Source organism: Acanthisitta chloris, unplaced genomic scaffold, assembly GCF_000695815.1.
Source record: "Acanthisitta chloris isolate BGI_N310 unplaced genomic scaffold, ASM69581v1 scaffold5353, whole genome shotgun sequence".
NCBI lineage: Eukaryota > Metazoa > Chordata > Aves > Passeriformes > Acanthisittidae > Acanthisitta > Acanthisitta chloris.
The window spans coordinates 27705-39954 of NW_008666447.1; the positions used below are offsets into that span (position 1 = coordinate 27705).

At 36.4% G+C, this 12250-nt stretch overlaps 1 protein-coding gene across 1 annotated transcript in view; it reads right to left on the reverse strand.

Moving 5' to 3' along the window:
* The window catches only part of KCNT2 (potassium channel, subfamily T, member 2), a gene marked incomplete at both ends in the record, with an annotated part of 81283 nt that overhangs the window by 24165 nt on the left and 44868 nt on the right, over positions 1–12250 (reverse strand). Inside the window, 2 exons of the mRNA XM_009072108.1 lie at positions 633–741; positions 7298–7406. Of these exons, the coding sequence (XP_009070356.1) occupies positions 633–741; positions 7298–7406 (218 nt within the window). The remainder of the gene's footprint in view (positions 1–632; positions 742–7297; positions 7407–12250) is intronic.

Genomic DNA, 12250 nt, shown 5'->3' on the forward strand with positions numbered 1-12250 from the left:
GAGATTTACTCTTTAATGCATCTCTCTGCCCACAACATTTTAGTTAAGAATACCTTATTTTTCCACAAACATAGCATAACATATGCCAGATGTGGTAAAATTAGTTTAGTAAATATAAAGAAGTTCTACTGTGGCTGTGTAGTCTATAGGGTCACTGTAATTTTGTATCCTTTCCTGCAGTGTGGTTATGCTAAAAATCATGTTTGTTTGTTTCCTCCTTAATGTACAGACACTGAATAGCAAATAATATATATGATCTGAAAAAAAAAATTAATTCAATGAAACAGACCTCTGAATTACACATTAAAATAGGTATTCTTGGGTCTTCTTACATAGGATTTTGTGATAGATCCACAGTTCAGTCTGCTAAACTGGAAACACAGTTTTTTCAAACATTATACTGTTGAAGTGGCACAGCAGCATGCCACAAACTATTAAAAGTTAGGGGGGTGTTCTCTGTGAAATTATATTGTTTTGAGTAAAGTGTCTTGATGCTTTTATTGTGCAGAAAGTTCCATTTTCTTTTTTAAAACTACAGTTGTCTAGGAATTCAGAGTAAGCTGTTTTCCAAAGAATATCAGCTATGACTTTTACAAGTTGTTTGCTTGGTTTATGGTAGTGTATATACTTACTGTCCCCTAGATGTATGAACTAGCAGTGTGATTAATGTAGAAGTAGCTGGGCATATGCAATTTAGAGCTAGCATAGCATACTTGAATTCTTCTTCACACACAACATGATCTGTAGGGGAAAAAAAAAGATAAATAATGTTTTACAAAAATACTTTCAATTGAACAGAAGTATCATTTCCTTGTCTAGAAAAACCGTGGAGACGGATCAATCAAAATTTGCCTCAAGACCTTCATCTTCCAATTGAATCTTGGAAATCAGCTGTATATGATTTGCCCTATCTATGCTATCTTTCATATTGAATGAGTAGAGTTAGTTTTGCATCCAGTTCATACTGTCAGTCCAGGGGATGGAGGGGATGTAGTGGCTCCACTATGATGCTGCACTAGTTGCAGGAATAAGCCAAGTAGTGTAGTCTGGTTTCTATCTTTTGCACCTTCTGCAGTTTTGCATAAATTGGTATAGAGACATCAAACATTGTACAGAGATATATTTTGTGTTCAGACAATAGCATGCCTGGGATACTGCAATGCAGAAATGCTGATCCATCAGTTCTGGCCTGTAGACCTGTTATAAGGCAGTGGCTCTGGGGCTTTGCCCTGCCCTTCAGCATATGATGCAGATCTGACTATTGTGTCCCCCATGAACTGCTAGCAGCTGCTGCCTCCTTGCAATGTAGGTAAGAGGGGTGGTTGCATTTTCTTTTTCAGTTTTTTACAACTTTGGATTTATTTTTTTTACCCTAGTGCTTGTCTTGTCCTGTAGACCTGTTATAAGGCAGTGGCTCTGGGGCTTTGCCCTGCCCTTCAGCATATGATGCAGATCTGACTATTGTGTCCCCCATGAACTGCTAGCAGCTGCTGCCTCCTTGCAATGTAGGTAAGAGGGGTGGTTGCATTTTCTTTTTCAGTTTTTTACAACTTTGGATTTATTTTTTTTACCCTAGTGCTTGTCTTGTTCTTGTAATCACAAAGTTGTGCTTTGTTTTTGAGAATCCTTACAAAGAAGTATTTCTGGACATTCATACTTGCAGTAGAGAACCAAGACCATAGACATACCTTTTTATTTTTCCTATTTTTTAATGGAATTTAGAGAAAGCAACATAGGAATTCTATCTATTCCTCTATATTGGCTTATACTTAACTGTGCAATCTTTCAGTAGCACATGCTTTCAGTATTATATGAATTATTATTCAACTTGGATGGTTAGTGTTTTAAACTCAGATCACAGTTAAATGCTCTCCAGTGCTTGGGGATGGCATGAAAAGGAAATAGAAATTACTCTTTAATGTCGTCCACATATACCTGTGACAGTATTGAAATGTCTAGACGAAGGGATAAGCACAAAACTTGCCACTTAAATTTCTTGTCAGTGTGGACATGTAAAGCCATAAAGGTTTCATGAATGCATTTATTGCATTTTAAGTCAAATTTTTTGACCTCTGAATTTAGTGTTTGATTCAGTCTGTGTTACTTTCAGTGGGAGCAGAATTTTCTTCTGATTAGAAAGAATATTACAGATAGTAGAGCAGATGAGCAAAAGGTAAGTCATATGAAAATTGCTGAGTAACAGTAAGCAAATAATCTCCCCACTGAGATCTGAGTTGTCTACATGCATCTGCTTCTAGTTTCACTAAGGTATCATTGAAATCCTTACTACCACCTTGCCTCTCCAAGATACTGTCTAGACAGAATTCATAGCATAGCTATAAGCCCACTACTTACTGAAAACAAAAGTGAAGCCATAATTTGTATGCCTTCTCTGTTCCTTTTTTGAAATTTCTAGAGGCTTTGCCATAACAGAATCATTGACTACTGAAAGGAGAAATTAATTATCTCATTTTCTGAAGATGAAGGCCTATTTAAATGTCATAGGGAAGGAATGAATTTAGTTATATAAAGACACTGTCAAATATAGAACAAAATGAGATTTTTGCCTCCTGTAAATATATTTGTTATAGAAATTAAATATTTCCTGCAGAAAATATGTCAGATAGAAATACATTCTTTTAGCTGACCATATGCCATCAATAAATCTATTTGAACTTCAGGCCAGAGATTTTGAGAGAGTAAGGCATAGTCTACTCCTTGGATGGAATATCTGCACCATTAGTCAGATGGCAAAGATTTATGAAAGTGAGTATCAGCTGCTTGATACTGAAGGAATGAGAATTCTCCATGTTTTTTAATTTGTATAGAATTTTACCAAATACTCTCCCCTTATTTTTTCATTTGGAATGTTGGTATATTATAGCTAATGATTTTGAAAATTACAGCAAGAAAAAATACACAGGAGAATTATTTCATCATCTGTTATTTCAGATCTCACATTTGAACCAAATTGTATATGCTGACCTAAAAATAAATATAAATGAAAATTAATAAACCATGGATGGCACAACATAAATGAAAAATATATCTCAGATTTAAATCATCCATATGTTCCACAGTCTAACATATATGGTGGACTTTTTTGGATGGATTTTATGTAAAATATTATGTTAATGAAGAATAGAGCACACAGCAAACAGATTTCTGTCTTACAACAGACACATTAAGCTCATATGTGTAAGAGATTGACATTGTGTTGTCAAGTGTTTTTACATCAGGAGCCATGGAGCTGGGACTTGTAGGACTGTTTCTGAACCTGTTAGAGACTTTGATCTTGTGTGAGTTAATTATGCCCTTCATGACTTTTTGTGCATCTGTGAAATAGGTATGTGAAAATAACACCCTACTGACTTCAGAACTGTTTTGAAGCTTTTGAATTCTCAAAGGTACTTTGGCAACACCATGTGAAAGAATCTTTCATAATCTAATGACCATGATTAGAAATACAAAGAGAGGTACTACAGGTTTCTCATCTTGGCTGCAGTTAAGACACAGATAAGGTCAAAAGTATCCTGCTCATTTCTCCAATTATTTGACAGATTATAGCTTGCCTATAATGTTACTGTGTTTACGATTGTGGAACTGTGGTGAGGATTATACAGAACTTTATCTGATGCTTTCTCTACCAAAGTGAGAAGGGAGGAAGCTGGGTGACAGCTCTCCCACTCCTCAGGTCCAGGACATCAGTCAGGTCCTCTGACAGCAGCAGGTACTAGAATCAGCAAATTATTCAGTGTGACAGTGAAGCTGACAAGGAAACTGCAGTTTATCTTGAAGTGAATATTAAATATGTCAAATCAGTTTACCAAAAAGAAGTATTTTGATTGCATTTATACTAGAGAAATATTCCATTTAGAATTTCCAGAAGCTGCAGCTTCTGTTGAAAATATATTTTGACAGAAATTTTGTTGCTAAGTCTGTCTCATTTGAGATGTAATAATGCAGTGCGGTGAATTATGGTTTATGTAATGTTACCAACAATAAAACAGACTCAAAATACTGATTTATGCCTGCAGCAGCAGCCATGCAGTGAGACTGTCCCAGACATGGCACAATTATTCTGAGAAACCTTACTTCTGTCAATTTGGTAAGTTAACATGACCACTACGAGACCAGATAGAGAAAAATGCCCATCCATTACCTCTAGAATATTTTTATCTGTAATTGGATAGATTAATCATCAGATGCATTCAATATCCAGTTCAGGGAATCTGGACTATGTTCCTCTCAAATAACCTACTGAAGGTTTAATGTCAGACTTCAACAATCTGTGCTAATTCGTTGGTGCATTTTGAACAAATAGAGGATGTCAAAATGTATCCCCATTTCCTAGAATTGTCATTATATATAATTGACAAACATTCAAGGTCAAAGTGATTAATTTATTTTCTAGTATACATGGAAAATTTTAAGTTCTCCTCAGAAAATAAGCAATTTAGCCCAGTTTCTGAATTGCATAAATTGCTCTGCTGTGGACAATCTTCACTTTATTTCCCATTGGTGCTGAAACACAAGGCCAGGTGCATGCAATAAGGGTGCTGGGCCTTTTGTAGCCCCATGTGTTTGAAGGAAAAGTGGAAAGATTAAGAAAACCATATGTTACTGCCAGAAAAGGAAAATGCAGTGTTGCTGAAAGAAAAACTGGGCATGTAAAGGTATTTGTATATTGGAAATTACTAAGGAGAAACCAAAGTATTTCAGCTTAAGAGATAAGACAGTGTTTCCCTGCCCATCTGAGAAGTGTCATGTTAGAATGGTTGTGTATTTAGAATGTTCACACCTTAAACTTGCAAAGGGTTTTTCTGGGACAAACACTTATGCCACTGTATTAAAAAGTGTAAGTTACCAATTTAAACAAAGTACTTAAAATCCACTGTAAAAACTAACAAGGTGCAAGGATGTGTGTCTGGCATCAGGTGAAAAGACAGGAAAGTTGCCTTTCTGGAAGGCCATAGGACCTTGGCCAAAGTGTCTCCACTCTCTTGCTTTAGTGACAAGAATATGTTCTCATACTCTTATTAAAGGGTGGAAGAATGTATGTCTTGTCCACTGGATGGGAAGAAATTATAACAATTACTTTTCTTATGTACCGTTTCTGAAGCCAAAGGCAGCAAATCTCCAGGATACTATGCTACAGGAAAATGCAGTCAGTCTAAATTTCAGGATTGGCTCATGCAATCTAGGATAACTGGTAAACCTAAAAAGCTATAAAAAGCTGCTGAGACACAGAACTTCTAGTGTTTCATAAGATTTCACTGCAGTTATAAGTTAAACAGCAGTTAGGAGGACTTCCCAGAACTATTTGGTTGAATTCCTTCTAGATTCAGAAACTTTATTTTTGACAGTTATAGTCTCCAAACCTCTGTGTAAAGAGGATGGGGGGAAAAAAATCCTATTACTGAATATTTCAGGTTCATAAAAATGCACAATATTGTTTTGGAAACCCTCCAGAAGAAAGGAGTCATTTTTTAAAGGAATATCAAATTTAAAAGAAGCTTTTGCATTAAGGTAGTAATAGAGCAGTCTTGAATCATAATAGGAAAAGCATTTAGAAAAATGTTCCAAATGGTTATGACAAATTTTATTCACAAGGACTCTGGACAGGGCTATAGTCTGCAGCCCTCACTGGGTATGTATTTCAGAAGGAAGAAGAGTTAGATGAGATTAATAACCAAAGAAGAGTCCTCTCAGGAAAATGTATGCAAATAAATGTTGTTTTCATGGCTCTGTCATTGGCCCAACCATTTGCAGTAGGAAAGCATCCAGTGGTGATGTTGACATTCAGTTGAAGGAAATATTACCAAAAGAGGTTTTGTGAGGGATTTGTTTGTTTAAAAAAATGCTCCAAATTATCTATCTGAGACTTACAACAGATATGAAAAATTACCTCTAGTTATATATAAGCTCCTACAGAGACAAGCCATTAAGAATAATGAAACTCCCATAAAAACATAATTTGGAACAACAAATTAACACAGTTAGTGATAAAGAAAAGTGGCCATGGCTAGAGAGAAAAGATTGTTTGTGCTGTGTGATCTTAAGGGGGAGATGAAAAAGCACTATCCTTCTTGTCACACCATAAACCTTATTCCCTGCTGTGCCATCTCATAGTTTGAGATTACACTTTTATAACTTCAGAACTGCTATTGATGCTTTTATCCTCCTTTCTAACCTAGTGGTAAATTCAGTAGCTTTTTAAAATTACAGCTTTAACTGTTGCTCTGGAACTGTTCTGCACTGGAATTTACTTTTTCATCACATTCTGGAATGATGGAGGAGAATAATATTTTCCATAGAGTTGTTTTGTTTTTTGTATGAATCAGCACTCTTTTCTTCCTCTGAATATCCTTCAAGAAAACTGAATCTTCAAAATTACAGTTGAAAAAGAAAGCTTTTCTTCTACTTCATATTTTTCCAAAATTAGTTCATTATAACACATATTAGTGTTTGTTTATAGACAAAGAGAGGTATACCTACATAGTTAAAGAAACAGTTTGTCAGATTAAAGATGGTAATCTATCCTTATAAGGCTGGAAATTTTTCAGATTTCTAAACATCATTTTTCATTTTATACCATAGTTTCTAAGGCATGCATTTTACTGGACATAGAATGAAATTATATGCCTCTTTCCAAAAGATTTGCAAGTAACTAAAATAATGTCTTCCATGCCACTTAGAAAAAAAAAAACAGTCCAGTGAGAAGATTTTCACCACAATTGCTTTCATTTTATACCATAGTTTCTAAGGACATAGAATGAAATTATATGCCTCTTTCCAAAAGATTTGCAAGTAACTAAAATAATGTTTTCCATGCCACTTAGAAAAATAAAAACAATCCAGTGAGAAGATTTTCACCACAATTGCTAGTTGTATTAAACCTGGCCTTTTCCAATCAGATCGTCTAATACACTCCTTAGTCATGGTATGTTGTAGTAGACAGAAATTATTTAAAGACATGGATATAGTAAGTTGGAGACCTACCTGGATCTATAATTATGGAGTAGCCATGTGTTACACATCACATAATTCTACTCTCTATATTATGTAACATAAGACTAATAATCCTCAAAAGTGCTTCTAGTTAAGTCTATAATGTAAAACATGACATTTTGCCATTGACAAGATATATACACCCCATGTTATTTTACAATACTGTACTTTTAATCAGCTTCTAACCAGTAAGTATGCCCAGGGATTCTCACTTTGCTTGTGTGTTCATGAAACAAACTGCCAAATACTAGTAAGTTGCTTCAAATGACTGAAATTTTACACTTACCTGCAAACTTGATGTGGAATTTATTCTCAGGTTTCAGTATTTGGACATACAAAGGACAATTTGGAGCAAAGTCTTTAACTGCCCATGCTCTTAAAATGGTTTGATGATCCTAGAATAAAGAGTATGAGGCGATGACAATGAAATGCAAATAACCATGTCACATTAGAAAAAGAATCTATTATCTCCATTGAAAAAAAACTCATTTTAAGAATATGCAACATGAGCTGGTGTGGATGTTTATGTATATGTTATATAAGTAATATTACCTATTATGTGTACTCAATAAATATACATATACATGGACACAGATAACCCAGTAGTTCTGCAGACACAGACAAGACTGAAGTGCTCTGTGTTCATCAACAAGGTCTCTCAGGCTCTGCTGTGATGCAAGCCCACACAGGAAAATAAACAGCAGAGGATGCCCTTACACAGGGAGTACTTCACAGAACTCAACCCATATGTAGGGTCAAATGGGTACAGAGGGAGCAGGCCACTGTCCTTGTACAGCTGCTCTCTTATCTTTGAAAGATTGTGGAGACTAGGGAAGGTCTCCAACCCATCTTCAAGCAAAAGGATGATCTGGGGAGTTATACCTCTGGGCACATGAGTGCTGTGTCTGTGTTCTCTTCTCTGTGTTCAAACATTACAGCCTGGAGGGGTGCAGAACTACATGGGCAAAATGTGCATTAGATGATTGGATTCTTAGGGCATGTACTCCAGCCAGAGAAAGTGCAGAACTACACGGGCAAAATGTGCATTAGATGATTGGAGTCTTAGGGCATGTACTCCAGCCAGAGAACTGGGGCAAGTGGAGTGTCACAGGGATCTGTGCTGAAGCCTGTTCTGCTAAACATCTTTACCCCAGAGAAAGTGAACAAGTGCATGCTCAGCAGATTTGCAGATGATACCAAACTGGAAGGAATGGTCAAAACACTTGAGGGCAGGACTGCCATTCAGATGGACCAAGACAAGGTGGAGGAATGGATGGACAGGAACCTCATGAAATTTAGCAAGGGCACAAGCACAGTCCTGTCTCTGAGACTGAGTAACCACCTGCATTGGCACAGGCTGGGGACTGACTGGCTTGGCAGCAGCTCTGCTGGCAAAGACCTGGGGGTCCTGACTTCATTAAAGGACCACCAGGATGGACAGGGACAGGAGGAGAGGCTGAGAGAAGGGAGCTTGTTCAGCCTGCAGAAGAGATGACTTCAGGTGGACCTAACAGCAATCTCTGTTATCTATGGGATGGCTATTGAGCAGATGGAGCCAGGCTCTGCACAATGATGTGGGCTAGAAGACAAGAGACAGTGGCTGTAAGTTGAAAATAAAGATTCAGGCTGGATACAAGGAGAAACCCTTTTCCTGTGAACATCATCAGTGCAGTTTCTGCTATTCTATCTGCTCCCTTGGAGACTTCCACACAAACCTAAATAAAGCCTTGAACAACATGGTCTGCATTCATAACTGACTTCTGTCAGACTAGAGACCTCCTGAGCTTCCTTCCAACCTTTGTTATCCTAGGTTCCTCGTATAATATATTCTATTTGCTAGAATGCAATATAGAGAGGTTTTTTCCAGAAATCTTCCACTTAGAAGGTATTTTGACCCTCTCCTATTCTTCTGCAGGTGTTAGGGATCCTGTCACTTGGAAAGGGGTGGCACTTGAATGTGAAAGAATTGTGTGAAAACTTAGATTGCAGTGATGAGTCATGTCTAAGTAATCAAGAATGATGTAGCAGAGATGTCCTTCCAAAGAGACTCAACACTAAAAAGCATTAAATGAGGGCATCAGGAACTGAGAGTTTAAATTTGTGCACAATTCTAAAAACTAATATCTTAATTAAGTGCAGATCTACAGTTTTGTGCAACTGAGGTCAGAATTTAGCCAGCTACTGACCAAGGGATTCCAAGGGATTTCCCAGCCTGTTAGTTTTTGTACTTGTTACCATATGTCAAGAAGGAGTTAAGTGCAGGATGAAAACTGCTGTCCCATAAAAGTAATCTGTGTGATAATACATTCATATTTTGAATTTTGTGACATCAGACTAATTTTGGTGTATCAGCCATCAGTTTTAATTTATTCCAAAACTGCATCTAGGTAGCAATATTTGATTGAAATACCTTCCTAGTCGTGAAATGGGTAGTATTAAAAGATAAAATATAAAGAATGATTCATTATGTTTGCAGCATCAGCAATAAGAAAAGCTTTCAGACTCCTGAACACAAGGGAAAATCTCTGCCTGGAACAGAATGTTATTGATATTTTCAAACCAAAATATTTTAATGTCAATTGAGATGTTAGCAAGTACTTTTTCTACTAGAAATACGAGAATGAAGTCATAAGAGGAAGACCTTTTGAGGATGGTAAATTACATTATTTCACATTTTTCTTATTAGCAATTTCATAGATGTAGGATTGCTGTGCCTATTGAGGAGATTGTAGAACTTGGCTGTAACCTGCTGTAGGCTTTCCTTGGATGCAGTCACTTAGTATATGGCAACATATTCCCCTTAGCATATAGGGTTTTTTGTAAACAGATTTTTTTGCTGTTTTGTCTTAAGGGAATGAAATGCCAACACACCTTAGAAGCAGCACGTGGCTGGGTAGTATGATAGATGGCAGTCATACCAAATATTACAGGTTTGGGAGTGGATTTGGGACAGATGTGAAAAACCTGTGTTGTTGAAGATGTTGCCTAATATTTTTTGCTAATGGTGTCAGGGGAACACAGAGTCACTTGCAGTGATGATGTGGTTTAATTGCACAGGGTTTGACATTTAGAGTTTCCTCCCTTCCCGTCCACAGTAATCATTCAGACAGCACTGCCTTGCAAAAGTGGTGAGGAAAGGCTGTTTTCTGTATGCCACATGCCTAGAAATATAGTTATTTTCTTCTCAATGTTAGATTTTTTTCTTGCAAATTTTTATTATTTTGTGCAAAAAGCCTGGTTTTATCCTAATGTGAAAGAATTGTTAAATATAAGAATGAAGATTGCTTCATAAAATGATTCAAATGACACTATTTTATTAAGAAACCCAAACAAACCTAGACCTATAGAAGTGTCTGTTGTAAAATCAAAAGTATGAATCTTAACATAAATTTTTTTTTAATATACTTGCATATAAAAAGGAAAGACCCTGGAAATTAAAATCTCATGATGATTATTTGGTAATTTGCAGTTTTAACACTGTGAAATGTGTTGTTTTGCATTTCCTAACTCTTCTTCCAAGCAGCAGTCTACAAATATGTACTATACATTAAATGTATACTTAAATGCCCTAAATAGCTTAAGATCAACTCAGTGTGTATGCATTATTAATACAATAATCTTGGAATTATTGTTTTCTTTCTTTTCACTTGGTATATACACATTTGTGTACAAAAGCTGGTTATTTGGGTTTCCAAGTTTTTTTCTGCTCAGTTATTCTTCCAAATTCCACTCTGTAGAAGCACTTCAGGGGAGAGAGAAAAATATGGGTAGGCATTTTAAGTGATTTCTTAGATTCAGTCTCTTCATACAGTATTGGTGGCTCTTTGTTTTACAAATGTAACAATCTCTATACTATATTGCAGTGACTTTAAAAATGTTCAGATTTGTCTCAAGTAAAATATGTATGTATATGGATATATATACATATATTATACATATTTACATACAATGGCCAGAGAAAACTGAAACAAAATGATGCTTCTATTCTTCTTATTATATATATGGTTTTTTGAAAAATATATATTCACTTCTTCAAAAAATTACTGACACAAATGGTGATTCATATAGAGGTGATATTTAAGTTCATGTATGAATAAGTTTTAAAGTGGGTGTAACAGGAATTTAAATCATCAGAACTGAAAGAAATGCACTTAATATATATTTTTAAATAGTTCTGTTAATTGAATCTTTTTCTTGCCACATTATCATCCATATTGTGATGCTATTAAGGCAGTGTAATGTGGATTACCAGTACATTAGTGTCACACAATTTGACTAATGGAAAGGAAAAAAAAAAAGTTACGAACTTGAACTGGACCATCTCTGAATTTTCAGAAAGCATCAGAACAAAGCTGTCAGCAGTAGAAGGGTTGGCACTCAAACTTATTAACTAAAAAAATAGCAAGCAATGACCAGCCATTACAAATGAGTAGATGCTCTGCTTGAGGACTGTAACTGAGGAGGTAAAAACCCTCACAAAGTTAGAAAAAATCTCTTGAGTAACAACAGCTGTTCTGGTCAGGAAACTCCTTTTATTTTGACAGCCATCAGAGATAGGAGAGGACCCAAGGCTCTCACCAGTTTGGCAGCTTCTCAACAGCAGCAGGGTGAAAAATCAGTTGTAGATATAGAGATTCATACTGGGGTGAAAACTGAACTTCCTTCAGCCCAGTGACAAACTGTGAACTTATGTACTACATTAACGAAGTTGTTACTAGTGACTGGAGCTGGAACACTGTAGCAAATTAAATCCATTTCATTGCAAAGCTCTAGGGGGCAGTCAAATAAAACAATCATTAAAAAAACCCCCTGTTTTCTGCTTGCAATATAAAACATTGTGTTCCCCATGAAAAGGTGATCTGACAGCAAAAGAGAAAACAAGACAGAGAGGTGGCACCTTGTTTTAAAACTTCAAATCACACTGACACTCAAAATATGATTGCTAGAGCTGAGACACTGTGCCATGATGACTAGCTAGGCAACCCCCCAGAAGATCATTTTGTCCTAGAGGAAGGTACCAGGTGTCTTGGGTTAGACATGCCTGTCTGTATGCTCCAGATACAAAGCTAAAGGAGATTTCATAACAGTCTGTACTGGCATCTGAAATGTGCCAGGTACAATTTTGGGGTTTCCAACAGTCACACAGTCCCTGAGGGGAGAAAGGATGGCTAGAGAGAGTTGTAGCTGGCCACAACTCCAGAGCCCAAACTTGACAGTGCTGGCCAGAATGGATAGAAGC